The sequence below is a fragment of the Protopterus annectens genome, chromosome 11.part0, assembly GCF_019279795.1.
Source record: "Protopterus annectens isolate FY-2018-M chromosome 11.part0, PAN1.0, whole genome shotgun sequence".
Classification (NCBI taxonomy): Eukaryota; Metazoa; Chordata; order Ceratodontiformes; family Protopteridae; genus Protopterus; species Protopterus annectens.
Window position 1 is genome coordinate 1,448,410,525 of NC_056745.1, and position 13,469 is coordinate 1,448,423,993.

The following is a 13,469-nucleotide window of genomic DNA, read 5'->3' on the forward strand; positions in this document are numbered from 1 at the left end:
CACATGGGGGGGGTGCAGGGGGGCGAATCCCCCCTGCTTATTTTTAGTGTAGGGTGGTTTGTTTGGTTATGGGGGGAGGCTGTGTGTATGTTTGTGTGTGTGCTGTATGTATGTAGTACTTTCGCAATTTTGAATTTCGCGGTGTTAACATTTCGGTAATGTGGGGTTTCAGGCTTATAGTCTCGGTATTTTGGGCTTCGGGATTGTGTCATTTCGGGATTCAGTAGTGAATCCATAGATATATACACACACACACACACACACACACACACACACACACAGAAATATAGATTTATGTATATGTTGCTATATATCGATATCTATCTATATATATATATATATATATATATATATATATATATATATATATATGTATATACATATCTAATATATATATATATATATATATATATATATATATATATATATATATATATATATATATATATATATATGTGTGTGTGTGTGTGTGTGTGTGTATACACATACATACATATCTATCTATTGGTCAAAACTTTTGTTTATCAAACATCAGCTGATCGAGTGCAACTTATCCGTCAGCAACCAATCAAAAAACTCAACACAAAACAAAAAGTCTTCTTTTTTTAGAGGGGGCAAGCTTCCCTCGATATCCACATTCCCTGCAAATTATATATACCAACTCCAAGATTGTACTACAGTAGGGAAAAGGCAAATGCCCTAATCCCCATTGTACTGTGACCTTGCACAGTACAACTGCTGACACACTTGCTCAACTGTGCCAGCAGTTTTCTGGGTTTGACATGAAACCATTTGAAAGCTTGTAGTTAATCTATATATACACACACACACACACACACACACACACACACACACACACACACACACACACACACACACACACACACACACACACACACACACACACACACACACACACACACACACACACACACACACACACAGCTGGAGATAGATACTTGCGTAGATATATGTTGATCAGCTTTTACTTGACTAAGACATGCCGATGACGGAGTTAAAAAAAAATGGAGAAAAAATTCTGTCAGAGAGGCTTTACTCTCTGTACTTCTCATATCAGAGCTTGCTGCTCCAACCCCCTGTTTAAAATAACAGCCCATTGTCATTCTTGCTTGGAATAACGGTTAATCATACTGTCAAGCTGCAAGTGCGATGAGTTCATAAAACGTGAGGAATTAAAAAGAGTACGCCATGATGCTTGGCGTAAAAACACTGCAGTCACTACTTAATACAAGTAGGAAACAAGCTTCTGGAAAAACACATTTGTCATTATCAGACATTAGCTCGCACTGGAGCCGGATTGCAATAATAATGGTTAAACATGTAGAGTCAGCAGAATGCTGCATGTTTCAGGGCAAAACACAGCACTGCTAATTCCACAAATAGGCAGGAGTATGAAATAAAAAAATACCAGCTGAATTTGTATTTGCCACGTGACTTGTTCTTTCTCATATATCTAAGAACATCTACTGCCACATTCTAGCTGTGGTGCAAGTCAATATTCAACACTGACAAATGCTTGGTTCTGGGGGAAGCTAACAGAATTGTTAGAAGATTGTGCCTCTCTCCTAGGAAACAAAGGCAGGTAGTTAAGGAGACTGCCAAAACAGAGACATGTGCTGAGTGGATTTTGCTGGATTCAATCCTGGGCTCAGTACTGTTGAGTCTCATTATGTCAGACATCATGAGTGGATATCAACATGGTTAACCTATCTCAATAAAATGCTAAGATTAGTGGGGCAGTGTGTGGTTCTGGACATAGGTCTAAAATAAGTGCATTTAAGGCTACTAGAGTGGGCAGAGAAACCAGAAACGGGTTTAATGCAGGAAAACACAAGGTTAAGCAGCGGTCTAACAACTGCAAGGTGAAATATCAGTTGGGCAGAGTCATATTTACGAGTAAGAATAAGGAGGACTACCTGATATGATACCAACTTCACAAAAGAACCGCCAGCTGCTGTAAAGAGTAACATTTGCATACAAAGCCATTAAGAGGCAGGAATGTACCTTCTGGGTGAATGATTCATGATCTAGAGAATTTATGTTACCGTCCTCAAGATTTTTGGTAGGTCACAGTTGCAGTGTTGTGTTCACTTATATAGAAAGAAGAAATATTTGAGGTAGTTGAGAGGACCCTAAAAAGGTTACCAGCTTCAAAACAGATGCAAAGACAACAACAGCTGAATGTTTCAAACTGGGAGAGGTACACTGTAATGAGGGTCATGTGACACCATGTGTATAAATGACAAATACATGGTTGGTGGAAGGGGCACAACACAAACTGAAGGAAAAAATTAAATATACGCATTTAAAAGTAGTAGTAGTAATAATAATAATAATAATAATAATAATAATAATAATAATAATAATAATGATATAACTTTACAAACTTACCAAAGTAAGTAGCATTCACATAAATCAGAAATCAGTTAAAGGCAACAGGCAATAAAAAACCCTTAACAATGCCAACATAAGACAAAAGGTATGGGTTCGTTAACAACAGGCCTTGTGAAAATGACATTAGCGACTATTTGAGGATGAGCAAAATTACACATTTTTATGGCTCATGAAGTAATAAATTCCTCAGAAGAGAACTTGCTAAGAAAAAATGCATCTTAACAATCTCAGTGAAGAAAATACAGTGGTTATGTTTTATATAGAATAAGTATTATATTTATAGAGAACATGCACATATTATAAATAGTAGTTTGATAGTTAGTAAAATGATTTTATGTAAAACATTGTTGCAAACAGTACCATGTACTCTACCCTAACATTAATTCCAAATATGTGCAAGGCTTGCTTTTCTGCTTTTTTTTGGTGCGTGTATGTGCAGGAGCATGTGCACATGTGAGTGTATGTGTGTGTGTGTGTCTGTGTGTGTTTTTGCGCACGCACGTGCCTGCATATATGTGTGTGAGAGAGACTGTTACAACCAATAAAAATCTTTTTTGGAGGAAGATAATCAGATTGAACAGGCTACCACACAGTTGTGGGCTGTAAGATAAAAGATGTCTACAAAGATACCCAGGATTGTCGAAAAGACACACATGTGGTGACTGTAGATAACAGATGCACAGAAAATAACAAGAAAGATAATCTCTTTTTTTTTTTTTCTGTCATCACCAATTTGTAACAAATAACTCCCATAAACCTCTCACTCTGTCTCACCAGTTCACCTTCTAGTGCATTCTGAATCAACAGTGTGGCAAATGTTGCCTTGGTATGATATGTAGTCTGGTCAGAGGGCTAATGTAAATGAATTTCCAAAACAGTGAAGTTTTTTTGTACTGTTTTAAATGAGTTCATTTTAAGTATGCTGGAACCAGATCACTCAGGAAGAAGCTTCACTGACATTGTCTAACATAGAGGCATTCGTTGTGCTGACCATGCTAAACTGTTGAATGTGTCTGGGGTCTGTGTGTTACATTTAAACTTCTGTTTCATGGTCCATACAGCATACTGCTAAGTATGGGAACATGACATATGCTTGGCTGCCGACTGTGCAGGTCCACTTACTGCAAAACGGTTACACTGAAAAACACTTTAAGTGAGCCAAGAATTAGCTTTTTTCATCATTCATAGGTTCATAGGAGGTAACTAGACTAATGTCCCTAGAACCTTTACAAGCCTAGCTGTGTAAAAACCCGTGTACTCTAATTGACCATAGGCACAACCCATTAGTAAACCTGATGGATGGGCACTAATTCCTTCAAAAATATGTTAACTGCTGTTTCTTTCCTAAAAATGTACTGCCTACACTATGCTTATGTTATGTTTATAATGCACCTTCCCTGTTTATAAAGGTTACAGATAAATATACCATCACTTTGTCATCAATATGATATTTAAATTGTAAAGAAATGTCATTATCAGGTACTTTATTCACAAACTCACTAAATGTTCTTTACTTCATTTACATATTACAGCTAAGCATAAAATCATGTAAATTTATTTTTGCACCCATCACAATTCAAATAGACTCATTCAGCAAAAGCATAAAGGATTATGATTGGCTCGACGATTGTATCCTGCTTATTATGTATTCGAGACATGGATGCCAATTAATTCACCTTGAGAGCGAAGCTGCAGAGGGAATATTGGCATCCATATTGAGAACACATAATAATGGCTTATGACTGGAGATCCACTTATTATTATTTGTAGTGCATGGAGCTTTATCCGCTCTATGTACTACTACTTACAGAAAAAACATAATCGCTAAGTGTTTTGCCAGCTCTGAAAGTTGTAAAGCACTTAGTGCTGTCAGAAAGGCAGTATCAGATTTTCTTATTAGAGAACGTCAGGGACACATTACTGGCACAGGCAGCAGGCAAAAATAAATCTTTTTTGAATTATGCTGCTGCTGTTTGATGGCCAGTAGTGACAGGTTTAACTGCCTAGCATGATACCCTATCTTAACAACTGAAGAAGGGGGTGTTTAAAAATTGTTAAGATTGGATCTTGCACTATAGAAGCACTTAACAGATTTGTCATTTTCTGGATACTGGAGCATAATCTCTGTGCTCCATACATAATTACCGTGCTCCATACATAATCACAGCAGTCCATACATAATCACAGTGCTCCATACACAGTCACCATGCTCCATATATAACCACAGCACTCCATACCTAATCACAGAGCTCCATACATAATCACACCACTCCATGCACTGCAAAGTAACAATGCTTAATTAATCAACATAGAAGTAATAATACAGCATCTGTCATAAGTCCTTTTCTGACCTTGTATCCCAAATGTATGCTGCATTCATATGTATAAGCTCAGTACCTAGGTTGTTCACATGTTTTTCGAAAAAGATTACATAAATTTACAGGATAATACACTAAAAGTGATAAATCTTTCCTGCCAGTTTATTATTCAGTAATAATTGAGTGCTTTTTCAGTAAAGACATATTGACTGTTTTTAATCTTCCATCAGTTGTCTTTTATTTTTTAGACGTTTATTTCTATTATTTAACAACAAAAAAATTCCTTTCAAAATTGTTCTTTTTCTTATTTGGGCCTGGGTTTGCCTTTTTGGCAATCTGGTCTGCAGTACCTAGCAAAAGAAAAAAATGTAGTGGTAGAACAATTGTTTCTTCTCTTCCCTTATTCCATATTCCTCTGGGATATTTTCATGTCTTTTTAATTACCCTGTTTGAAAATTTGCCCTAAAGTTTGACTGGGGACCATCTATTTACTTTAAGTCCGGAAGTAAACAAAGTTATATTTTTACGAACAGGCCCTTTGTGTCAAAAAGTTCCAGAGACGTCCATGTCTTCAGCTCTAAAACTATTTTATCAGCCTTGAAGCCTACAAACTTAGGCTTCAAATCCCCACAACGTGCTTAGATCCCAACCTTCTGAAAAGCACAATCTTCATAAATGCCTCACTTCACACTTTCTTTCTTTATCCTTTAGGTTACTGAGGTCAGGTCAATACTCATGGACAAATCAATAAAGTTGGTTTAAGATATACCGAAATAATATTTTCTGTTCTTTCACATGGCTGAATTCTTAAATCATGGTTTTACCAGTCACTGGAGCTTACCAGGAGGTTTCTCTTATTCTGTGGTCAAAGCCCACCATCCAGACATTGCACTTTAACCTTGTCATATCAGACATAGAGTATGAGATGCTGGCACTGGCCATCTTGAAGGCTCAGGGAAAATTCTCCTGTGCCCCTTCTCCATCTCACTTTGTTAAGGATGAGAAATTCCTGCCAATTTTATGTCCCAAGCCCAGTATGTCCAGCCTTTCCCCACCAACCCCATAGTTCATTGTGTTGGCACCCAGGATGCAAAGCGTGATCCATGTGGTGTTGGTTTTGATGCTACATCAATGGTAGCAGATGAATTATTAATGTTAACGTCATATGTGTCAATGTTTATGCTATCAGCATTACCTTTATCAATGCCCACTACTGGTAATGTTGATAATGCTTTCAGGACTGATGCTAAAGCCCAGCACCTTGGCACCAGTATTGATGTTGGGCCCTTTAATGTCAACAACAATGATGATGTACCTGGCCTTGGAGTACTTGGCACTATCACAGTGTCCGGGCAACCATCAATGTCAAGCTTGATGCCAGGTAAACAATGCATATTGCTCTGGTTCACCCAGCTCATTGCCTCACTCAGACACCTAAATTGTTACCAGACAAGTGTCATCTGAGATGTGTCTGGGGCAGTGCAGCTTGTGTGTGAATGAAGAAAATCACACAGAAGCTGTACTGCCCCAGACACAGCCTACGATGAGAGAAGAGGAGAAGCCCACCATAAAAGAAATAAGAACAGCACTAAAGAAAATGAAGTCAGGGAAAGCAGCAGGGTCAGATGAGGTCACAGCAGGTATTACAAAGATGCTGGGTGAGATAGGGCCGAAATGGCTTCTGAGGGTACTCATAGTAGTGTAGAGAGAAAGGAATGTCCCAGATGACTGGATAATAAGCATACTAGTGCCAGTGTTTAAGGAAAAACGAGACATTCATAATTGTAGGCAGTACAGATGTATCAAACTTCTGACACATTGCATGAAAGCTCTGGCTTGGGGAAGGGTTGGGAGGGTGGTTTAATGGTTAAGGTGTTTGCCTTACAAGCACAAGGTGCAGGGTTTGAGTCTCACAAGGAATAATTGGCTAGGCTTAAAATGTCTTGCAAGGGCAGTTAGCTTAGTACTAACCTATGAACCTATGAACCTATGGAGAGGGTAACTGAACAATGAATATGTACAGTAGTAGAAGATAAGATGGGAGATGTCCAGTTTGGATTCAGATTAGGATGCAACACAGCTGACCTAATGTTTGCAGTGAGACAGATACTTGAGAAGAAGTTAGAGATGAGGAAAAAATCCAACTGGGTATTCCTAGACTTGGAGAAAGCATATGACAATGTCCCAGGAAAGCTAACTTGAGAAGTTCCATGGTGATTCAAAATCCCAGAGACATTGGTATAATTAGTGCAAGCTATGTAGAAGGACCCAATGACTCAAGTACTAACAGTGCTTGGTTTCACAGAGGGGTTCCCAGTGAGAGTGGGTGTGCACCAGGGTTGAGCTCTGAGCCCACTGCTGTTCATACTGGTGATGGACTACATTAGCAAACAGGTCAGAGGGGACAGATGAACAAAACTGTGGTATGCAGAATATGTGGCATTACAGGCAGACTCTAAGCAAGGGCTTTAGCAAAGGATAGGGGAATGGAATGCAAAACTGAAGGCACACGGGAATGAAACTAAGTAAGATAAGATAGTTGTAATGGCAGCAAATGGTGGAATTCACAGACGAAGCTGAGAACTGAGTTGGAAGGAAAAATAGTGGAACAGGTTAACAACTTCAAGTATCTGGGAGTGGTGGTTGAGGAGAATGGAAGTCTGAAGGAGGAGGTCGAAGCTAGAATCAGAGGGGCTGCAGCCAGCTGGCACAGAGTGTCAGGTACATGATAGAAGAATTCCAAAGAAGCTGAAAAGTAAGGTGTACAAAACGGTGCTGCAACCAGTACTACTGTATGGTATGGACACCTGTGCAGTAAAGGCAGAGTAGTTGAGGAAACTAGAGGTTATGGAGATGAAGGGCCTGAGATGGGTGGTAGGGTGCACACTGTGGCACAGTTAAAAAATGAGAACATGAAAGCAGAAGCTAAAGTATCTCCAATTGCAGAAAAGGTCATAGACAACAGATTACGATGGTTTGGACATATCTGCAGAAAAGCAGAAGGCTATCTGGTGAAGAAGATTTGGGACAGAAAGGAAGAAGGCTAAGAAGTGGATGGACTGTGTGAGAGAAGACCTGCAACAGTTAGGCATGAGTGTTAAAGTAGGCAGGAGAGTGGCATTCAATAAAGAGAAAGATGGAGACATTTGACATGACACCTTGACCCCATGTAGAAAATGGGAAAAGGAAAGTTGATTATGTTAATGATGGACAGTTATCTGCACATTTGCCCCTGGCTCATCATACAGCAAGACAAAGAGACCCAAAGTCTTTTCCAGTCCACTATCATGACGTCAGCTCCAAAATGTGTCTCTTCTTTATCTTTTGGCTTTATTCCACAAAAGGCTCAAAATGAGGCTTTGTGCAAGATCAAACTACTGAGTTACAGCTGATCTCAGAGACAAGGAGATTTGAGATTTCCCAGTGTTTGCCAAAAAAAAAAAACAAATTTGAAGAGGTTATGGAAATGACATCTTGAGGAGTGAATGACCCATTGACTCCTATGACCCACAAAAGGTCTTTCAGTCTACCTAGTAATCCTCCTAGGAAGGCTTCATTTGTGGGCATTCTCAAGTGGCCACCAATGCAGTTTTAGAAATTTCTATTATTCTATAATAGTGGAGATGAGGATGATGATAAAGACAACAGTGAACATGAAGATGTGAAGATGACAATGAGTATGCAATAATGCCAATGATGATCTTGACAAAGATGAAGATGACAAAGATGATTTTGATGAGACAAATGTAGATGAAGAATGACATTGAGGAAGGTACAATGACATAGCAGGTGAAGGTGTAGTGAATATGAAGAAATGGCAAGGTGGATGAAGGCAACAAAGAAAATGGATATCAAAGATGAGGATGAAGATAAAGATTCAGTAAAGATGATAAAATTGAAAATGAAGTGGCTGAGGATGGCAAAATGATGAGAATGAAGATGCAGTGAAGATAAAGATGAAGCTGAAGACGACAATGGAGATCAGATGAAAATGACAAAGATATGATGCTGATGCTGAAAAGATGATTAAAATAGGCGAGTCTAATGCTGATGATGAAGATGCAATGAAGAAGCTAAGAACATGATGCAATGAAGGTGATTGACAAAGATGAATGATGCATCACCTTTGTCACTTTCATTGCCTTATTATCATCATTATTACATCATCTTCATCACATTCTTATCATTGTCATCATCTTCATCACCATCACTATTATCATCACATCATCTTTATCATTTTCATTGCCTCCTAATCTTCATCATTATCTCATCTTCATCATCACAGCATCATTTTCATCATATATTTTATTTATTCATTTTTGTTTGCTGGGGCAGAGAAACAATCAAAATAATTTACAACGAAGAGAGCCCAGAAGGAGGTTTCTTTTACACATAGTAACATTTAAGATGTAGAGCTTTCTAAATTAAGCAGTAAGTTTAAAGGGGGCATAAACCAAATCTGTAACTAAAATACAGACAAAAAATAATTTTATTTAGTAAATAAAGTCAGCTGACTGGAATCTTGGAAACTCCTTTCACCAGTATGTTTCCATTTTCCCTATAGCCTATTCTCTCACTTCCTCAAAGATACTTCTCATTTGACAACAGTCTTCTTGTAATATTTTTGTCTTCCTGTAGATAAAGATCAGAAGTGTAATTAGGGTGGGACAAAGACGGCAGCTGCCCCTGGCACAAAGTGGTAAGGGGTGTGACCGGCAGATGCTGATTGGTGGATAGTACAGTGGATAGTACAGTACCAGCTTTTATTTCTGTACTGACATTTCTGAATATTATTATGGAAATATATTCTGATACAACTTTTACTTCTATTGTCAGGACTGAAGCACTTGAAAGGCCCAAAAATAAGGACAGATTTTAAATATTGCTCATATAAACTTATAGAGTTGTTAGAATGTTTGGATTTGTGTTAGGATATGAAGTGAGAAACACGTATAAACTGAAATGTATGTCATTACTTAGTGACTTCAGTTGTCAGTGATTTGCCAGTAAACCAGAGATTTTATGAAAAACAGATGAAAAACATCAGGCAAAAATGCTGACATTCTGCAAAAATCTGGCCAGTTGAGTAGTATGCTACCATAAAGTAACCTTATTGCCAAACTGTATCTGAAATATAGACTTGAAAAGCACAGAGTTAAATGAAGTTTAAGTGAAGGAATCACGCTTCAAAGACAGTAAAATTCTTACTTCATCAGAATCATCATGATACGGTCCTCTAGGCTCAGCTGAAACATTATCCAGGCCATCCGTAATACAACGATCATCTGCATTTTGTTGGAGCGCAGAATAACGGTACACAAAAGTCCTGAAAATGAAAAAAAAATTGTTAAAGTACATTGAACCTATAGGCAGTATGACTTCTTAGTACGTAGTAATGTATGCAATCCAATAAAATACTTGTTATAGAATGAATATTTATGTAACACAAACTGTTCAGACTCCATTTGCGTACTTAATGGAATTCCTGAAATCTTTTTACAATCTCTGCTGTTAAGTCTTAAGTGCTGCTGTTATACATCTGGATGTGAATGGACCTAGTGTATGCCATACAGGACTATGAATGGACCTAGTGTATGCCATACAGGACTATGAATGGACCTAGTGTATGCCATACAGGACTATGAATGGACCTTGTGTATGCCATACATGACTATGAGCAGACCTAGTGTATGCCATACAGGACTATGAACGGACCTTGTGTATGCCATGCAGGACTATGAATGGACCTAGTGTATGTCATACAGGACTATGAATGGACCTAGTGTATGCCATACAGGACTATGAATGGACCTAGTGTATGCCATACAGGACTATGAATGGACCTAGTGTATGCCATACAGGACTATGAATGGACCTTGTGTATGCCATACATGACTATGAACAGACCTAGTGTATGCCATACAGGACTATGAACGGACCTAGTGTATGCCATACAGGACTATGAATGGACCTAGTGTATGCCATACAGGACTATGAATGGACCTAGTGTATGCCATACAGGACTATGAGTGGACCTAGTGTATGCCATACAGGACTAAGAATGGACCTAGTGTATGCCATACAGGACTATGAATGGACCTAGTGTATGCCATACAGGACTATGAATGGACCTAGTGTATGCCATACAGGACTCTGAATGGACCTAGTGTATGCCATACAGGACTCTGAATAGAGCTTGTGTATGCCATACAGGACTATGAAAAGACCTAGTGTATGCCATACAGGACTATGAATGGCCCTAGTGTATGCCATACAGGACTATGAATGGACCTAGTGTATGCCATACAGGACTATGAATGGACCTAGTGTATGCCATACAGGACTATGAATGGACCTTGTGTATGCCATACATGACTATGAACAGACCTAGTGTATGCCATACAGGACTATGAACAGACCTAGTGAATGCCATACAAGACTAAGAATGGACCTAGTGTAAGCCATACAGGACTATGAATGGACCTAGTGTATGCCATACAGGACTATGAATGGACCTAGTGTATGCCATACAGGACTCTGAATGGACCTAGTGTATGCCATACAGGACTCTGAATAGAGCTTGTGTATGCCATACAGGACTATGAAAAGACCTAGTGTATGCCATACAGGACTATGAATGGCCCTAGTGTATGCCATACAGGACTATGAATGGACGTAGTGTATGCCATACAGGACTCTGAATGGACCTAGTGTATGCCATACAGGACTCTGAATAGAGCTTGTGTATGCCATACAGGACTATGAAAAGACCTAGTGTATGCCATACAGGACTATGAATGGCCCTAGTGTATGCCATACAGGACTATGAATGGACCTAGTGTATGCCATACAGGACTCTGAAAGGACCTAGTGTATGCCATACAGGACTCTGAATAGAGCTTGTGTATGCCATACAGGACTATGAAAAGACCTAGTGTATGCCATACAGGACTATGAATGGCCCTAGTGTATGCCATACAGGACTATGAATGGACCTAGTGTATGCCATACAGGACTCTGAATGGACCTAGTGTATGCCATACAGGACTCTGAATGGACCTAGTGTATGCCATACAGGACTATGAAAAGACCTAGTGTATGCCATACAGGACTATGAATGGCCCTAGTGTATGCCATACAGGACTATGAAAGGACCTAGTGTATGCCATACAGGACTATGAATGGACCTAGTGTATGCCATACAGGACTATGAATGGACCTAGTGTATGCCATACAGGACTCTGAATGGACCTAGTGTATGCCATACAGGACTCTGAATGGACCTAGTGTATGCCATACAGGACTATGAATGGACCTAGTGTATGCCATACAGGACTCTGAATGGACCTAGTGTATGCCATACAGGACTCTGAATGGACCTAGTGTATGCCATACAGGACTCTGAATGGACCTAGTGTATGCCATACAGGACTCTGAATGGACCTAGTGTATGCCATACAGGACTATGAATGGACCTAGTGTATGCCATACAGGACTCTGAATGGACCTAGTGTATGCCATACAGGACTCTGAATGGACCTAGTGTATGCCATACAGGACTCTGAATGGACCTAGTGTATGCCATACAGGACTATGAATGGACCTAGTGTATGCCATACAGGACTCTGAATGGACCTAGTGTATGCCATACAGGACTATGAATGGACCTAGTGTATGCCATACAGGACTATGAATGGACCTAGTGTATGCCATACAGGACTCTGAATGGACCTAGTGTATGCCATACAGGACTCTGAATGGACCTAGTGTATGCCATACAGGACTCTGAATGGACCTAGTGTATGCCATACAGGACTATGAATGGACCTAGTGTATGCCATACAGGACTCTGAATGGACCTAGTGTATGCCATACAGGACTCTGAATGGACCTAGTGTATGCCATACAGGACTCTGAATGGACCTAGTGTATGCCATACAGGACTCTGAATGGACCTAGTGTATGCCATACAGGACTCTGAATGGACCTAGTGTATGCCATACAGGACTATGAATGGACCTAGTGTATGCCATACAGGACTATGATCACATCTTGGATCATAACCCATTTACTGTGATTTTGAGGCATGGATGCCAAGAAATTTACATCAAGAGTGAAGATGGAGATAGAAGATATATATATACATATATTACACTTTGTGTGTGAGTGTATGCACACACACGTTTATATATATATATATATATACATATATTACACTTTGTGTGCGAGTGTATGCACACACACGTTTATATATATATATATATATATACATATATTACACTTTGTGTGCGAGTGTATGCACACACACGTTTATATATATACATATATATATATTACACTTTGTGTGCAAGTGTATGCACACACACATTTATATATATATATATATATATATACATATATTACACTTTGTGTGCGAGTGTATGCACACACACGTTTATATATATATACATATATTACACTTTGTGTGCGAGTGTATGCACACACACGTTTATATATACATATATATATATATATATATATATATATTACACTTTGTGTGCGAGTGTATGCACACACACGTTTATATATATATATATATACATATATTACACTTTGTGTGCGAGTGTATGCACACACACGTTTATATATACATATATATATATATTACACTTTGTGTGCGAGTGTATGCACACACACGTTTATATATATATATATACATATATATATATATTACACTTTGTGTGCGAGTGTATGCAC

At 38.8% G+C, this 13,469-nt stretch overlaps 1 protein-coding gene across 1 annotated transcript in view; it reads right to left on the reverse strand.

Moving 5' to 3' along the window:
- LOC122815897 (sortilin-like) overlaps positions 1 to 13,469 on the reverse strand; it is a 1,006,054-nt gene that overhangs the window by 19,881 nt on the left and 972,704 nt on the right. The window contains exon 20 of the mRNA XM_044088743.1: positions 9,942 to 10,059. Coding sequence (XP_043944678.1) covers positions 9,942 to 10,059 — 118 coding nt within the window. The remainder of the gene's footprint in view (positions 1 to 9,941; positions 10,060 to 13,469) is intronic.